A 19882-nucleotide genomic window follows, 5' to 3' on the forward strand; every position below is an offset into this window, starting at 1 on the left:
TGCTTCTTGATGTAGGCTCAGGGTGACACCATATTTGGTAAATGCCCAGTATCTCCACATTGGCCAATTAGATGCTGCTAAGGAGTCCCTGAACAACCCTCTTTCCATTGCAAATATAATTGTAAATTATCTCCAGATAGTGTTGGCCCTCCTCCCTTACTATTGAAGCAATTGGTGCAGTCATATCAACATGACCTTTACATAAACTTCAAGAACAAATATTGCAAGTGGTAGTTGAGAATATGAATTGGAAGAAGTATAATATTGAAGGAGATCAAGAGATGCACCTCATCTTCCTCTATCTACACAAAAAGCATGATATAGACAATAAGGATCAAACACAAATTGCTTTCTGATTTTTCTGTTTTGATGCTGGCATTATATAGAACTTGGAGTAGGATACAACATCTGAAATCACCAAGCACTGTCAATATATAGTTACATAAATTTTCAGTTTGCTTTGTCCAGCTATAGTCTTCCAGCAATACTAATTTTTGTGTTGCTTTTTGGCTCCTATTTCTTAAGATTCGTTATTTGGAGTAATGTAGCAATAATAAAACACAATTGGCAAATATTTCCCACCCTTTACTAGAAGTCAAGGGAAGGGGCGCAACTTAGTGGTGACCATAAAATTCAGATTAAAATAGTGGATGCATTGCTTATCTGGGGAGATATAATTGAATTATGTATATGTTTGTTATGTTATGGCCATCTGCAAGTTTTAAGTTAACATTCCCAACTATGATAGGTTGATGCCTATGCAATGCTAGAAATTCTGAAGAATATCTTTCAACAAATCTAGATAGAACTTGACCAGGTAATGTTGATGGCAAGGAAAATGCAACTCACCATGTTCAGAATCCAGGCATATTAATGTAATGCTAATATTGAAAGCCATTCATTCAATGGTAATGAATGACTGGAACTATTGGCATACCTCTTATAGGGAAATAGAAGCCCAACTGCTCATTAATTTTTTGGTCAAATCAAAGACCGGAAAGGGTTTTAATTTAAACACTTCAAGGATCAAATAGTTGAAGTGAAGTGCAATTTGAGTCATCTGTGTATATCTAGGAACAGCTGCCACTGTTCTCTTCAATCACTCCTTATTCAGTATGTTAAGCAAATCCCATTGATCAGTTCTCTATCAAGAAATGCTAACTGACAGGATGAATCTTCTGTTTTTGTTTTCTTCCTGTTTCCTCACAGCCCTCCTTCCCTTTTCCCACCGGGGCAACACAGACAGATGCCCATATTCTTTTGACGCTGCTCCCCTGTCATAGATATTTATGTAGCTTTTCTTCTCAGGCAGTTGCAAAGGGAGGTCTCATTATCCTCTGGTATTCAGAGAAATCATTTTCAATATCATAAGCCTCAGGCCGAAAACTTCCAATCCAATGGCAACCCTTGCATGGAAAGCATTGTTCTTGTGTCCCAGTTTGCTTGTGAATAGAATCGTAAAAATTTTTCCCTTTTCAATCTCATTTTTTAAAAGAGTTTATATAAAGAATAATGTAATGTTTAAACATGTTTACATAACTTTCCCAGCTATCTTCATCTGAGCTGACTTTTAGAGTAAACTTAAAATGTGCCAAATGAATATAAGGCTTCTATGGGGTTACAGGTGTTACTTAAGCTGTAGAATATTGACCCAGTGTATAAACAACCAGATAACCAAATAAATCACTAATGTTTATTATTGACATGAATCACCTCATCATATATTCTTGCTAGAGCTGATTAACATGTCTTTAATAATGTTTATTTGCTGCAAAACATTCCTAAATTTTCATAAACAAAAAAGCCGAAGCCAAGGTGTCCCTGTTAAAAGCAGCAAAAGACTTAATTGTAGGATATCAAGTTGCATTTCTTCAGAAAAACTACACCTATAAATAGATGCAGTAAATGGACTGATCTAGTTGATAGACCAAGTTGGAACTCACAAAGGACAAAGAAGGATCAAATAATAAAAAAATAGATATAACACACCCCAAAACTAAAGGACATTCTGTATTCTCTACAATGCATTGTGCTGTGGCATTGTGTGTAGGTAACATGTCAAAATCACCTTCGGCTACCAATTCTTGACTAAGACCGCTGCAAAGAGATGCAGAAAATGAAGCCTGCTGCCAACAAGTGGCTGTCTGGCTTTTCACAGGCTAGATATGGCAATCCTAAAATATATTTATGAATAAGAGAGAAAGAAAAAACAGGAAGCAGCTACCTCATACTGTACAGAATATGGTTGATATATTTTTACAAAATGCTTCTCTTTTCCCCCCTACAAGGTGAGATTAGGCATTTTTACCTAACTGTTAGCTCACTTCCATTGAATGTATGCCAGGTTTATCATGTGCTTCTTCATTTGTCTTTCAAGATACCACCTGGACAATTATACAGCACAACAACACCGAGTTAACCAGAGTCAAAACTGCTAATCGAGAAAACCCTCACAGTGTGTTTTTCAAATATGCTGCCAGCCTAGAACAGCTCCAGGCTACAATTAACCATGCAGAACAATGTGAACAGGAGGTTGCTTACCACTGCAAAAAGTCACGTCTTTCTAACAAGCAAAGTAAGTAATGGTGATAAATCTTATTATGCTACATAATGCATTACCCTTAACAAAAAATAAAAAAAAGGATCCTAGATGTTGAATACTGCCAAGGTTAGGGCATCTTGCCATTATAGTCTTCCATTTATTTATTTAAAAGTTTTGGAAGATTTATTGAGAAAGGTCCCTAACCAAAAAGTTTTTTCAATAGCACCAAGGTCAGTGTGTAATTATGCTAAAAAAAATTAACCAATTTCTAACTCAATTTCTTGTCTAATCCTACTGTTTAGTAAAACTTACACAAACCTACACTTGAAAGACGTACAATAAATAGCAAGAACTAAAGAATAAATCTAAATACTAAATCAGGTAAAGCAATGTTTCCCAATGTTGGCAGTTTTAAGTTAGATGGACTGCAACTCTCAATAATCCCACTCTCCAGCCATCATGCTGGCTGAGGAATCATGGGAGTTGAAGTCTTAATTTGAAATCTTAAAGCAGCCAAGGTTGAGAAACAGTGAGGTAAAGGATTCCATGACACATTAAACCATACCTACTTCATATACTGTAACATTTAATATATATATTTTTTACGGGTGTAGGTATGCTGGTTTTGTTGTATTCGGGTCTTTTCCCGTGTAAGATTGAGATTGTCTTTGCAACGATTCGGCAAGATCTTACCTGCCATCTTCGAAGATGGCAGGTGAGATCTTGCCGAAACATTGCAAAGACAATCTCAATCTTACACAGGAAAAGACCCGAATACAACAAAACCAGCATATACATACATACATACATACATATATACATACATACATACATACACACACACACACACACACACACACACACACACACACAGTACAGAAAGTAATTGAGGAAAACAAAATCATACATGTACAAAACAAAAGACAGTTGAAAAATATATCCAGAGAGAAATAGGCAATATGGAAATACAATTGAATGATGTGGGAATTAAGTCCTTCTGCAGCTGAAGCTTTTTTTGTTTTGTGCTCCATCCATTATGTTTTTTAAAAAAACAACAACACAGAGATTTGCTTTGTAAAATCTGTGTTTGTTTTTGCACATATGTAAGTAGGCACACACACACATACCCTTAGGTGCTGGTACTGTTTGTATTCAGCAGTTACTCTTGTAAATAAGCAATTATCTAGTTTTCTCTACTGTAACAGGCATTTATTCTGCAAACCTGACCTCCCCAATGTGCATTCCATTCACTAAATGTATTGACAGATGCAATATTCAATTACGGTAATAACTATAAGTCTATAGCATTAAACCTCATTCTGTTTCTACAGAAAAAAGAATTCATTGCACCCGACTCCTATATGAAAAGTATGTAAACACACATTCAGACCTCACAAGGTCATATTTTGCATCTGCCTGATTAGGAACATTCATAGATAAAGTACCACCCTTCACTAATTGTTGCTTAGCTACAATCCTTTAATTGCATTACCAAACTTAATCAATACACAGCTTTATGAATTCAGCTAAACTATGCCAAGATCATTTATGCAGAACTACCATATACAAATATGTTACCACCCACCTGCAACAGGTCTCTTAATTGACGTCCATATAAAGAGAAGGGGAAGGAGTTCTGAGAATGCACAGGTTTCTCATGCCAGCTTTCTTGGCTGCTTTATAGTTAACCTAATATGGCTATAGACCAAAAACACATAGAGTTTATAGCAGTGGTTCTCAACCTGTGGGTCGGGACCCCTTTGGGGGGGTCGAACGACCCTTTCACAGAGGTCATCTAAGACCATCGGAAAGCACATATTTTCGATGGTCTTAGGAACCGAGATACCAATTTTATGGTTGGGGGTCACCACAACATGAGGAACTGTTTTAAAGGGTTGTGGAATTGGAAAGGTTGAGAACCACTGGTTTATAAGATAGTTAAAACTAGCATCCCCCAATATTATACTATCTGTCTTAGATGAGTGTACACATTTTTTTCTTCTATTCAATCATGTCCAGTTCTGGACAAGTCCCTGCAGTTTTCTAGGAAGAGGTTTTTTTTTTCTCCCACTAAAAATGTCTGTCATATAGATTTACTTGATGTTAAATCCAGGGTGCCAGACAAGGCTCAGATTACAAAACTTCAGTTCGCCACACTATAGAACAGGGGTGTCAAGCTCAATTTCATTGAGAGCCGCATCAGGGTTGTGTCTGACCTGGGGGGCCTGGAGTGGCTGTGGCCAGGATGGGCATGGCCAGCTCAACGTACTTGTGTTGGGGACACCTGTGGTGACCCGAGTGCTCTGCCAGAGAAAATGGCCTCCTGAGCTCTGTTTTTCGGCTGCACTGGCCTCCTTCAACCCCCTGCCAGCAAAAACATGGTGCCCGGGAAGGCCACATGCAGTCCTCCCAAGCTCCATTTTTTATCACAGAAGCACCACAGGCCAGTCCTTTGCTGTTTCCGGAATGGCCCTGTGGGCCCGATCTAAGCACTCCACAGGCCAGATCCATCCCCAGGGCCTTGAGATTGATGCCCCTGATATAGAAGAAAATATTAGACCTTTCACTGCCTCTTTGCTGCTATTGAGTGGCTATCTGGATTTCTGCAGACTGAGCTCTAATCTATATATATCCTGTCCTACTCACACACAAACACACCACAAGTCTTTATTGAGGCTTCACCAACCCAGAATAGTATTCCCTAGGATTCACCTCACATAGGAACTAGCACAAAACCAAATGAGTCCAATCCTCAAGTCTGCGAACACAGTGCAAATCCATAAAGTCACCCACCAGGTTCAGTGTCCCAAAACATGTCCATGGTCTGACCACAAATCATGAAACTAAAATCAAGTGCAAAGTCCAAGAAGAAAAGTCCAAAGTCCATTCACAGAGTCAAAGAATCCAAAGGCAAGAGTCAAGATGGCAGAACATATGCATGGCAAGAAAAGTATGAGTTGTTTCCAGTGTCACTTAAATCCACATGCTGGGCTAGATAGCTACTGGCTAGTGCAGTTCATTAGGAGCAGTGAGGCTATCTTTTCATGAGTAGACTCACTAACCTCCCTTGTACCTCTCTCCTCTTGGTCCTGCTTGCCCTGGGATAAGCGGAGGAGTCAGTTCCTCCTCATCCAGCTGCAACTATGCCCTTTCTTCTGCCCACTGTTTCTGGTTGGTCTTCTGAACTTCCTGGCTGGATCTGCATCTCTACCTTCTGTTTATTATCCAGACACTTATCCAGTTATTCCTTCATCCCATTCTGAGATTCCTAGCTTCTCCTCCTCTTGCCCAACCTTGCCTGGTTCAGGGTCCTCCCCATCTTCAAGATATTCCTCCATGCCCTGCTCCAAAGCTCCTGAAGCTGACCCTTCCTCATGATCTGAGTCAGCTTCTGGGGCACCACTACAATATACTACATTATTCTTGTTTCTGTTTTATTGTAGCTTTAAATTGGGTGAAATGGTTCATGATAGAGCAACAACTAGCTAACAAATGAATTAACAAATAGAAATCAACTAAACTCCAGGAATCATCACTCCTGTGGGATTGAAATTTGTGGCCACTTCAGTGATCCTATGTCACATTGCTGTGACTGGCTGAAGTCACATAATTATGACATTTCCCTGCCTATCTCTGGACTCTGCAGCCAGTTGACTGGCAACAAAGCTTGATGGGTGAGCAGCAATTGGCTGCTTTGGAACTGAGGTTGAAATTTGAAACCTCTTAATGTTGGTGGAGAGTGAAGGAAGGATGAGGGAGTGACTCAGATGCCTGCTGGACAGGTAGGACTGGCTAAGGGTTGCCACAAATATGAGCCCTCTTTCTTCCTAAAAGGAGGTGGCCCCCGGGAATATACCAGAATGGGGAGTGGCAGTGCAATTTGCTTCCATGTACAGCTTCCTTGCTGCCCCTTCCTCCCAAAAAGTGGCAGGCTGTTTTCTGGATGAGCCAAGGAAGAGGTATAGACTTCACTGGGATTCACCTGAAGGTCATGAGAGGCGGAGAAATAGCACCAGTTTATATTTATATGTGGAAAAAAAGAATATTCCCTGCCAGCTTCACACAAGTCAATTGGGAAACCAGCAAGACGTGTGAAGACTTCTGAGGTGATGACGGCATGGCATACCTTAGGGCTTGAAATTTGGCAGAGTTGTGACCAGGATCCATAACTTCCATGGGATTAAAATTTCACAAACTCATTTCAAATGCTCCCTGCCCACTTCCCATAAAGAAAGTCAATGGGGAAGCCAGCAATGCATAGTAAGCTGCTCCTGCATCTACTGCTTTTTTGGCTGCCTGTGGACCTTCTATTTCCCTGTTTAGGCTGGTAAGGAAATATCTCTGAAATAGTGACCCAAGAGGTAATGGTTGTCTAATAAAAAAAAATGCTGCTTGTTTAAAAAATCATGGCAGACTTGCATTACTTCACAATGTGAGCAGCTCAGTTTTAAGCTAGGGGATTTAGTATATTTGCCTTGTTTATTCCAAGCAGCCTATGAACAAGCAAACTGAATTGTATTTTGGAGATATGGCTAATTTACTCTCTAACAGCTTTCTTTGTTTGTTGTTATTTGCACCATCACTTGTTGCTTTTTATTTTCATTTTGCTGAATGAAACGTGTCACAAAATGCAAAACTCCATCACTTTTTTAAATTACATGCAAAAAACAAATGTATGAAGAGTTGGATTTATATTCTTTTTCTGCTCAGACTGTTCAGGTGTATGAAAAGAAAAAGAAAATGCTTCAGAATACTTACAAAACAGGTTCCATTATCTTTAGTATACCTACCATATCTGGAAGGCATGAAATCATGTCATATATCTCGCTTTGCCATTAGTACAGAGTTGATTTTAAAGGACTAGAATTCACCATCTCCTGGTGATTGGTCCAAAGTCACCCAGCCAACTTTCATGCCTAAAGTGGGACTAGAACTCACCATCTCCTCTTGATTGGTCCAAAGTCACCCAGCCAGCTTTCATGTTTAAAGCAGGACTAGAACTGTTTAAAGGGACTTGAAATCCAAAGTTATGGGATGGGCTAAATATATTAAGCACTCGTTCTAGTTCTTCAAAACTTTCTCACAGCACAAATAAGAAAAGTTAGATAAAAAATACTGGCTTGTGATGGACAAAGAGATAGGCAAGCAAAATGAAGTGTTCCATAAACTGGCTATCTTTCTAAGATAAATAGCAAAGTCTGCCAAATTTACACAACATTCTTATACCATAATTACATGTTTCTGGATCTGTGAGTCCTTTTTAAAAGCCCTGCTGGCCAGGTTGTTGCACAGAATGGGAGCAAATAAATGAATTAGAGGCTTGGAGATCATAGAGAACCTGAAAACCATGAGCTACAGTCACAGTTTTTTGCATCCCCTAGATAGTTTTTTTTTTAAAGCAAAGTGGGCAGAAACAAATTCTATATTTTCAAAATGCAGCAGGATCTCTTATGGATAATTGACTATTCCTAACAAAATCAGGATCCACGTACACAGCATCATGTATTTTACTATTACTACATACTGTTTTCTTCAGTCTTTGCTTTTGTATTCATCATAAAGTTCACCTTTCTTTCTTCTTTAAAATGGATTATCTTCATGCTTCAGATCATTAGTAATTATCCTTTTCTGTATATTTTGTGCATTTACTGCTCTATTTAGCCAGCAGCAACTCTTCTTTAATGTACCATACTGGATAATTTAAACTGGATATTTTTTATTGTTGTAAATTGTGCTGAGGAAAGAATTGTATGTGAACAATTGTTTTGTGATATTGGATACATTAAACCAGATTATACTAATAAAATTACATAAAATATTTCTATTTTTTTTTAAAAAAAAACTTTGATTCAAAATAATTTTCTTGAGGTAATTATTTCCTTAATGAAAGGAAAAAAAACCCTACATTAACAGAATTATAACATGCCCAAGAATATATGTCTCTATCAGGGTCATAGAATCATTGCCAGGGTTCCAAATAGCATCCAAAAGTAAATCCAAGGCAAAGTATTGCTCAAAGTTCCAATTTATTAAGAGAGCCATGTTGGCACATCTGGGAAAACATGAATCTGAAAGCTTCCCAGTTTTCCCTACCCAGTTGAAAGTTCAAGATCTTGCCCCACAACCACAATTCCATCACATGGTCCAATCTCTCACTGCCTTGCTGGCAGTTCCACCCATCCAGTTCTGGTCAGGTGCAGAGGTGCAGAGACAAAGAATGACCTTGGTTTTCTAGAAAGAATTTTGTTTTGGCTACACAATAGGTAACTCCATACAATCCCTCCTCCCATTTTCCCACAATAGAAAAAGGCCTAGTAGAATAATCGAAAGTGTGGTAGGCCAAAGATCCAAAAGAAAGCTGCAGGCCTGACATTCAAAGTCATCCTGGAAGGGTCCTAACTCAAAGCAGAGGTCCAACATCTCACAAACCAGGGGACTCACAGAAGATACAACAGTACTTGATTCAGTATGTAAGACTTGTCAAGCCAAGATCAGTCAGCTCAGGATCCAGAAGGTAGAGAAAGAAAGATATGGGGGATTAATAAGTCTTTTCTGACTACCTTCCATTAGTAAGCAGGAAATGGACCTGGGTGTCAGCTCTGCAGGAATCATTGCAAAGCCTTCAGTTAAAATAAAATAAGCTTTGCAATAATGTCTTTATCTTCACTGCTATTCTGCTGTTCTATCATGCTTGCTCAGTTCCTGACCTAAATCATTGGATTTAAAAAATATATTCTTCTTCTGCCAAGGCCTAAACTTAATCAGTGTGGTTTTTTTCCACTGAGTATCACACTATCTCAGTGGTGGGCAACCTTTTTTTTCAACTGAGCCAAATCTCGCCAAAACCACGATTGAAATTTACTTTGAGAGCCACATTTTTAAAACCGAAAATACATAGGATGGTACACTGTTTTTAGTTTCAATAAGTTTTTATTAAGAATATTCTTCATGCAAGTATCCACATAGGTCGGGAGGATACAAATAACACAACTAATAAAACAAAAACTTTAGAACGATATTATTTATCGATAACGTTAAATTCCGTAAAATTTGCCTTACAATGTAGAGAAAATTATATCCTGACATTGACTGACAAAGTCACAACCACTAATGTGAACATTGGCCTTGCATTTCCTTGGATAGTTTGAGTAAGTCAGGTTTGTATGTTGTTGTTTTTCATTTCATCTCTCTCTCCCACTTTCTTTTTTTCTTTTTCTTTCTCTCTCTCTCTCTGGCTCTTTGTCTCTCCCTCCCTCCCCCCCCATCTCTGTCACTCTGTGTGTGTGTGTGTCTGTCTGTCTCTCACTCACTCTGTGTGTGTGTGTGTCTGTCTCTGTCTCTCCCTCTGTCTCTCTCCCCTCCCTTCCTCTCTCTCTGTCACTCTGTGTATGTGGATGTGTCTGTCTCTCACTCATTCACTTAATCACTCACTCTGTGTGTGTCTCTCTGTCTGTGTATCTTTCTCTCCCTCCCTCCCCCTCTCTGTCTCTCTCTGTCTGTGTGAGTGTGTGTGTCTGTCTGTCAGTCTCTCTCTGATTCCCTCCCTCACTCCCTCTCTCTGTTCCTGTCTCTGTCTGTCTTTCTCACTCACATACACACACACACACACTGTGGTCACCTTGTTGAGTGTTCCAATCACATTTGAAACACTCAACAACTGGCCGGCATTTATGGTATTTTGAAGCATTCTGCAGTCATAGGACCAAAATTGGTTGTCACTCGCCCGGGCTTTTGCAGAAGCTTCCCTCTGAAGCCCGAGAGGAGGGAGGGGAGCGGGCACCTGGCACACAGAAGAGCCGCATTAAAGGGTGTAAAGAGCCGCATGTGGCTCCCGAGCCGCGGGTTGCCCACCACTGCACTATCTCTTTGGACTGTTGCATGTAACACAAGACTAGGTTGCTATTACAATACTCCAGTTTCTAACTGATTTTTATTGGATCTTTTAAAGCCTAGAACAGGATGCTTCTATAATTGATTCAGCAGTATGCCACGTCCCTAGCATCCCACACAGCTTTTAAATCCCATAACAAAACTTTTCCCATCAGACTTTTGTCAGCCTAGGAGGTATACACATTCCGATGGTGATGGGGAGATTTGTAAAAGAAAAGAAAATAGCCATAGCACTTTCCTGAAGGAAAAGAAGAGAGTAATAACTCAAAAACATCATCTAAATACATTTTAAAACATCATTGGGAATGGAAAAATAGAAGTATGTTATTGCAGAAAAATAAGATTTTGGACAAAATTGGAAGATAGAATCTGGCACAATGTTACTTATAATATACTAGCCAATAACTCGGCGTTACCTGGGTATTTATTTATACTCTCTTACCAGAGGAAGTACTGTGAAGCCATTACCATGGCAACTCCACTTCACTGTACAGTAGAAGCCATTTTATGGCAGTACAATAGAAGCCATTTTAAGACACAACATGCTGTATCTTAATAGAACATACCCCCCAAGGGGTTTGGGGATGTCTTACTCCCACAATATTTGTTTCCTGAGATTAAGTCATCTGTGTACCAAGTTTGGTTGAAATTGCTCTAGGCATTCCAGAGTTATGCTGGAACATACACACGCGTGCGCGTGCACACACACACACACACACACACGTCCGTTTTTTTTTATATAGATTACAATCATTGATACATCTTCAAAGACAGTAAAGTAGTTTGTCATATGATCATTAACATTCCCAGTTGTTCCTACATCAAACTATTCTGGCTGTTTAGTACGATTAGTACTTTTGTAATTGTTATCACAATAACTTTTTTTAACCAAGTTGAAGCTTTTTAGATAATATTTATTCTTCTAATCTTCTCACAGTAGTGTTTCGATCTTTTATTGATCTCCACAAAATGAATTGGGAAGGAGGACTTCCTTCTTTTCATAAAGAAAATTTCTAAAGTGTCCTGTTAAAGATAAATGTTTCTAATATCACGCCTGACTGATTCAGGAATTACTGGTTCTCTGTTTCAAGTCATGTTGTAAGCAGACACCTTCACAGTATGTTACTCATGGTAATGAAACATTAAAATGAAAAAGCTCTTAGTATTTTATCATAGTAGGATAATTTTATTTCTTTATTTTGTTTACAAAAAATCTTAAGTTATTTGGTTTTTTTGAGCTGAAGCTATCACTGACAGCATTGCCACGCTCCAGAAACACTAACTTGTTCTAACTTGCCTTATAGATGGCATTCCATTCAGCTGGTGGATTGGAAAAATCAATGAGACACAGACATACTGGGGAGGTTCCACTCCTGATGTGCAGAAATGTGCTTGTGGAATAGAAGGAAGTTGCATTGACTCCCAACATGACTGTAACTGTGATGCTGACAGAAATGAATGGTGATTGTTGTCCCTCTCATTTCTTTTGTTGTCAAGGCTGAATGTTTTTGTATGTTTCTAACTCTCTTCTCAGGTGGTGGCAGGGAAATATCAGAGTACTCTTAATAAGGCTGCCCTCAGTATTCCTCCATTACAATTTATTAAAATGCTGCATCCCTGCATGGCCGCTCAAACCCAAAATTGTCCAAGATTTCCTTAGGTCTGATCCAACTGTTCCTTAGCAGGCATTTTCAGGGCATTCTTAGATGAGACAGAATGGGCAAATGAATTGGATAAAACATTGTTTTGAAGAAAGTTTGAATCTTTCCTTTCCTTTCATTTATTTTCCTCTCCTTTCCTCTCCTCTTCTTTCCTTTCTTCCCCTTTCCCCTTCTCCTTTCCTTGTTATAATTGAAGAGTCAAATATAGGGACTTGTACTTGCTTATTAAATGTCAGTTTTCTTCTGAGCAAAAGCATATTGTTCTGGTAATCAGTTGATAGGGTAACAAACAGCATGCTGTTGATAATTTGAGAAAATCTGAAGGAATTCCTTAATAACTGAGAGAACAAGAAGAAATGAATAAAAAATGAAACGGTTTTGATGAAGATTTTTTATTTTTGTGATCATGGGAAACGGTGAGTTTATATTGGTCATAATCATATTTTGATATTTCATTATGCCAGTAGTATTGTATCTATGGCCAAAGAAATATCACTTTAGGACAGTGAAAGATGCTCAAAAAGTAGGAATTTATGTTACCTTGTACGAATTGGTCTATACTTTCATGGACAGAGATATTCCTGCCTACCCAGCTTCTGGGCTACTAATGCAATAACGTAGAGGTATTATGTATGCTGTATGTATTTTGCATGATAAAATAAAGGGATCCAGATACAAAATTATCAACAAACCAGTATTATAAGTTTGGAAGACCACATATTACTGTCACCATAAAAAGCTCATAAACTTGGATAAATGTTAGCAAATTATCCCTTTTTATTCTCATGAAGGGATTATTTCTTTGGGCAGCAAATAATCACTGATTGGCTGGCAGGTTTCCATGCTCAAATATTCAACCAAAAGAGAAAACTTTGATTGCTAGTTCCCTATGAGCTCTAGATTCACAAAAATAGACCTGCCATGCACACAGCATTAGGAGTAGAACTCTATTTATCTTAATGCTTTTAAAAAAAATGGATTGTAAAAGCTCAGGAAACAAAAGAATGGTCATTAGAAAGAATTCCTTCAAAAATTAGAAAAACCTTTGCAAATGACACATGATCTTTTGTGTGTTGAAAAAAAATTACATAATCTGGATATGGGGTTGGAAAGATGTTAACTGAGTGAAAAAAAATCTACTTTCAAAATTGCAGGGAATATTTATCTCAGAATCTGTCATATTTCTTTATTATATTGAATATGTTAGATTAGCTTCTTGGAGACTTAATAGGATTGTTTTTAAGAAACGGAAAAGAAGGTAATACTTTTCAGTATGCAGAGAACAGTTTGCTTTGGATACACTAAAGGAAAGATCAGTAAATGGCTGCTATCATACTTTCATGCTAGAGTATGATAAAGATGAAAGATTTTAGAAAGCATTACCAAGTCAAAACATTTGTCATAAACATTCAATTCAGGAATCAGAGCCAAATCAAAATACTTGCTTAAAATAATGTTACTTTGATTAACATATTAATGTAATTTAATATTACAGTTTTCATCAATGCTGCCTGCCAAAATGCAAGGAGGGAATGTTATTATTCTTAACCATCTTTTAATTTTTAAAGCCTATTATCGCTGTAATATGCCATCTAATTTTATCACAATACTGGTAAATGGCAATTGCTTTAAAAAGAGAAAGAACTAGGCGGGGGGGGGGGGGGGTGATCTCTATGTTTGCTCTTTTGTGATTGTGACAACTTTATCCCTTCATAATCATCTAATATTTTTGCAAAGTTCTTCTAAAAAAAACCCAATCAATTTGCATTTTCCTCATAAATAAATCTGATTTTCACTTGTTAAAGGCAGTCCATTTTGAAAGCTAAATATAAATATGCAAATATACAGTTTGGAAAGCAAGCATATTTGGTGCTGGATTGCTGAGCTTTGTTAAATTTCTAAAACACACCTATGAAACATTACATCATTACTTCAGTATTTAAAAATAGGAAAACTTTAATTTGAAATCCTGAGAATGTGTCTGAGAAAGGCATATCCCTGATTTTTATTCCCTTCCCAGAAAAATATATTTTCCTTCTGTCTCAACCAGTAGATTCAAAACATTGTAGAATATGTTTTTTTAATCATCTCACTGTTCTACTGTGCTACTAATGATAATCTCTGACCAAAGTTTTATTTTTGGCTCGTCATTGAGGTTACACAACCTCACTCTGTGTACTACTTCTCTTTTTTTTCTTTTATGAAATATCCAGAAGGATCCTTGAAACACCTTTTCTAAATAACAAAAAAATTAAAGGGCATAAACTTTTTTGACCTTCAGCTTACTTTATCAGATCAAATCTCATGCCAGCCCCGAGGGATGAGTGGAATTCTCTTGTTAGGCACAGTGGCATTAATGTTCTAGGAAAGGTGACAGGGAAGATTGCAAATGGCAATCAAAGGATCCCAGAGCCCTTGGCAACCTGTTGTAAGTTGCCAAGCACTAAGATTGTAATCACCTCACCATGGGGCTGCTGCAATGGCTGTAACGTCAGGGACTAGTTATAAGTCCTTTCATTCAGCGCAATCATGACTTTGAATGGTCACTGAATGAATCACAGTAATCAAGAATTATCTATAATTTAACTGAAGGGCGAAGTTAAAAAAATGGTGTCCCATTCACTGTTGTAGGGAAGTTATGTTTTCACTTTTTTTAGAGAATAGAAAAACACTATGAGCAATTCTCAGAAGATTAAGCTTGCCAAAGAAGCACAGGGACTTTGAAACTAGATCTCTCTGAAAACCTCTATAGTTATTACACCCTATGAATATTTAATAAATATTGAAAATAAATATTAAATATACTAAATTGATTTGGTGCATTTTCATAAATTGCTTTGAACCAGTTTGATAAATTGAATCAATAGTTTAGTTTGATCATATCCAGGAAACATGTCCAGATCAATTTTGATGGATTCATTTAAATGAACTTAATGTATCCTAACTGATTTCATTGAATTCAGATGTTGTCTAGACATGCATGTATGAATTTTAATAGCACAAATCTGAATCAATTTAGATTTAGATCAGTCCAGCTCATATCTACTTTTAATGCACTTTGAATGTTCAGATGAAAACTGATAATTTTTCTCAATTAATTGGAATGTTTACTCAATTCTAGTAACTGTTGTTTTTCAACATACCATGTTTGGGGTCTCATTTTCTTTTGACTCTCAAAATAAGCACTTGGTATTATTTTCAGGGGGGCCTTATTATTTTTGAGGTGCAGTAGGCCCCTTAACCTTAGCCTGCAGATCAGCTGATCCAGAGAGGGCCAGAAGTTCTGTCCCTGTTTCTGGCACACTCTTGCCAGGCCTAGCGTCCCTGGGCCTGCCTCTCTTTTTGTGGCCCCCACTAAGATAAGGTGTGCGGTAGCAAGGGTTTGCAAGAGCTACCTCTGTGAGGCCGTTCCACATGGATGGCCGGTGCATGTGGGGCGCATGGGACATGTTTCCCCCCTTTGCCCCCAGGAAATGAGAATGAATGACTGTGCATGCATTTAAATATTTTAGGGGAGGGCTTATTTTAGAGCATGCACTCAAAAGCCCAATTATTATCCAGGGAGGTCTTATTTTCAGGGAAACAGGATACTTTTTAAAGATTTATAAGGAATAGTTGCCTGTTCTGTGGACATAAAATATCTAACTTTGGAGGTGATTGACTAATAAAGCAAGTCTTCAAATTTTGAGTAACAAAAAAAAAAAGACATTCATCCTCTTGTTTTTTATTTTATAAATTCCACAGATTTTCTTCAAAAAAAATATGTCCTCAAACACCCAGAAAAGGTTAAGATTCTCCCATCCTTACTGTAATGAAAGAAACCTAAGCATTGGATATTTTCTGTTGGAAAACATGAACAAAGTAAGAGTTACATGCTACCCTGTAGTAATTAGACTTCAAAAACCATGATGACCATTTGGTCCCAAATAATTGATTTGTCACAGAAACAGATCATGGTTTAGGTTTGTAGCTACCTGTCAGAACGTGGGCTTTGTATGAGCACCCTCCCATATTCAGTGCCTTGGAGGTGTCCACCAATCAGAGTCAGAAAATGCCTGCCAATAGGAGATAACATTTGCTGAGCTGACCAATATTCTGATTCAGTACAGGTGGTCCTTGTTTAAGAACCATTTTTTTATATACAGACCATTCAAATTTACGGCACCAAGTTAATAATGCTTACAATCAGTTCTTCTACAGTGGTTGCAGCATCCATAAAGTCATGTGATCATTATTTGGCTATTTTAATGATTGGCTTCAAATTATCACGCTGCAATATCCTGCAGTCATATATGTAACCTTCACTACTAGCTTCTAACAAGCAAAGGCAAAGGGGAAGCAAGCATGATATTGCAAATAGCAACCACAGGCTGTCACACTTACTGACAGCATGGGAGTCACTTAAATATAGCAGTTTTCCACCATAGTGTTTAGCAATGGAAATTCCAGTCCTAATCACCCTAATTAAATGAGAACTACCAATAAATAATTAGTCAAAAAAAATTACCGTATTTTTGGAGTATAAGACGCACCAAAGTATTAGACGCACCAAGGTTTTGAAGAGGCATTTTTTTTTAAAAAAAAGTAGATAGATAGAGGGATAGAGAGGGAAAGAGAGAAATACAGTAGTGGGTAGGGAGGGAGAGAGAGTAGGTAGGTAGGTAGGGAGGGAGGGAGGGAGGGGGAGAGAGAGAGAGAGAAAGAGAGAGAGAGAGAGAGAGAGAGAGAGAGAGAGAGAGAGAAATACCGTAGGGAGGGAGGGAGGGAGAGAGAGAGAATAGGTAGGTAGGTAGATGTTTCCAGGTGTATTTATCCATGTGCTGGAGAAGGAAATGCTGACAATCTGCAGCACCTCTTGATCAATGTAATTCTTATTAATGAGTTAAAGAGCTTTCCAAAGGGGGGGAGGAGTTTTTGCACTCTGCAAACCTCCCAAAACAGCCCGTTTTTTCACGAAAATGGGCCCATTTTTTTAAAAAAACAGGCATAAATAACTTTGGGGGGCTTGCAGAGTGCTCCTGGAGATGTGGGGCCTTCCCCAAAATGAGCAAAAAATGACCCGTTTTTCATGAAAACAGGCCTGTTTTTTGTCAAAAGAAATACATGCATAGAGTGCTCCTGGGGGCTCGAGGGAGCAAAATTGAGCAAAACCCAGCCGTTTTCACTCATTTCTGCCCTACCCAGCCCCCAGGAGTTCTCTGAAAGCCTCCATAAGGCTATGCACGGCCATTTTGGTGAAGGGGCGGGGCTTCAGGAGGCAAAAAATGCTGTATTCAGTGTATAAGACACACCCAGATTTTCAGCCTCTTTTTTGAGGGAAAAAGGTGTGTCTTATTCTCTGAAAAATACGGTAGTTCAAAATTCCCTAAGTTTAGCACTGAGTCTAAGGAATTAAGCCATTCAAAAAGTTGAATTATTTTCTGCTGTTTATCATTGATTTTCTTTCTTGCTAAGCTACATAGGGCTGTTTCTTAAAACATGAATAGACTGCCTATTTAAGAGGTCAATTAGTTTCTTAATAGATCAGGAAAAGCTGTGGCTGCATAAAGTTAGGTGATGTATAGCTGTAATGGTTTCATTCTATCATTCATGGTATATCTGTTTTTGCTGCTAAAAATGCTGTAATGTTCCACGATGCCATGACTATCTTATCCATGTATCTTATTCCAAAGCAGGATATTTTTTCTACAACATTTCTTCCATAGGTCTGAGGATAGTCATGAACATTTATTCTGAAACTATTTCTTTATTTGTGGCAGGACAAATGATACAGGACTTCTGTCCTACAAAGAACATTTGCCAGTAACAGAACTAGTCATCACAGATACAGGCCGTCCAAATTCTGAAGCAGCTTATAAACTTGGACCTTTACTCTGCCAGGGTGATAGTAAGTAAATATGTTTTGTGATTTTATATCATGTGATCTCTCTCTCTCTCTCTCTCTCTCCCCCTCCCTCTCCCTCTCTCTCTCTCTCTTTCCTGCATACAGTTCATAGGACTTTCAGGTTAAATTTGAATCCATTTTTTCCCTGCACAGTAGCTGATCATTGGACAGGGAAGGAGCTGCATTCCTCTTATCAATGTTGTGAATATAAAATTCAAATTGACTAGCTGTTTATAGTGTATGGTTACTACATAGGCTACTTTTGCATCTACAGTAAGACTGTGCACATTTGCGGAGAAAGTCATTCTGCACAGTGATACTTATTTGAAAATAAAAGTGCAGATTTAATATCATGCTAATACTTGAACTATAAACTTAAAAGCAGCAAGATAATAAAGCACATGCAGCTCTTGTATCTGTAAAAGCTGATGAAATGTAATTTAGATTAGAACATTCAGCGCTGCAATAAAATGGTTTTGAGTAAGCTCTTACATTAAGTTTGCTTTCAATAACTTCGGAAACATTTGAAGCTCACATCTGCCCTATCTATTTTCTGCATCACTATGAAACATTTTGGGCATACAATTTTTTAATATGTATTTGTCCTACGGAATCTGTTTTTGCCTTAAAGAAAAATGCATAAAGCAAAGATATAAGTACAACCAACATACATTTTAGATACATTTCCCCTGTGTATGGCATTTATTTGTCCTAATGTATTTGAGACAAATGAGTGAGGTGTGTGTGTGTGTGTGTGTTTGTGTGTGTGTAAAATAACACTGCAGAATTTGAAAAAGTAGTGAAAGTATAATGTTATATCCTGTATATCTTTTCTTGACACTAGAACCAAACAAATGTATTCTTTCTGCTTAATCAAAGAACTTATCATATCAGCCATTAATAAATCAACACACGCTGAAACACTGGGAAATTAAATAGAAAGTGCTATGTATTTATATCCTGTCTTTCTCACCAGAAAATTTCCTACAAATGGTTTATACAAAATTAAAACTTTTAAACAAGAAGTTTAAAAACTAATATAAAGTAGGGGGGGGGGGATAATATATCGAGTATAACTGAAACTTGATGTTTAAAACTCATTTATAATTTATCTTCCATATTTTTTTTGGGGGGGGTGGGAAATGACATTTCTAAAAAAGGAAAAAAATCATGAAGCCAACCAAAGAAAATATATTTAGTTTTCACTGGCTGATATTGCCTGATTTAATTTACCAAGTGTACAGTTTATGAAAGAGATAAATACATAGACAGGATATAGCAGAATTGTATGAAGCGATTTAAATGTGCAATATAATGGCAAACAAAGTAACTTTAGAATGTAACTTTCTTGAAAATCAATAAGGAAAGATCATTCATCCCAGCATGTTCCCATGGACTGCATAGTAACTGGTTATTTCATATAAGGTTGCTAAAAACTCTTAGAATTAGTACAATAGACTTGTTCTAATCTTTGGATTGGTGGGGAAGCAATGCAAATGAAACTGTAGTATAATTTTCATTAACTAAGCATTAACTATTTACTAGAAAACATGTGTATGTAATTATGTGCATTTTAACTTTCCTTCCTTCCTTTCTTCAAATATTGATAATCTAGTGTTTGGTCTTGAAATGGAAACAGAACCCTAAAGTGGATAACGGTTAAAGATGAAAAAAAAAGTCTGTTGGTAGAGTAGACAACAAGACAAGAATAATGAAAAGTTCATAAGAAAACAAGTAGCAACTGAAATAAACATAAGGGAGGTGTTATTCAGATTCACGATAATGAGACTGCTTTCATCAGCCTCAAAAGCACCCAGCATGAGTCATTTCCTAGTTGACAAAATATCATATTGTTGAGAAAGCAACTGAGAAGGTTCTTTGGTATCACCAATTTGATTTTTTAGA

General features: G+C 37.6%; 1 protein-coding gene across 1 annotated transcript in view; it reads left to right on the forward strand.

Annotated features, from left to right (window-relative positions):
- Positions 1-19882, forward strand: part of CNTNAP4 (contactin associated protein family member 4) — a 285271-nt gene that overhangs the window by 228631 nt on the left and 36758 nt on the right. Inside the window, exons 13-15 of the mRNA XM_081943209.1 lie at positions 2378-2575; positions 11737-11893; positions 17853-17980. Of these exons, the coding sequence (XP_081799335.1) occupies positions 2378-2575; positions 11737-11893; positions 17853-17980 (483 nt within the window). The remainder of the gene's footprint in view (positions 1-2377; positions 2576-11736; positions 11894-17852; positions 17981-19882) is intronic.

This window comes from Natrix helvetica (assembly GCF_964273705.1).
Source record: "Natrix helvetica genome assembly, chromosome: 2".
Classification (NCBI taxonomy): Eukaryota; Metazoa; Chordata; class Lepidosauria; order Squamata; family Natricidae; genus Natrix; species Natrix helvetica.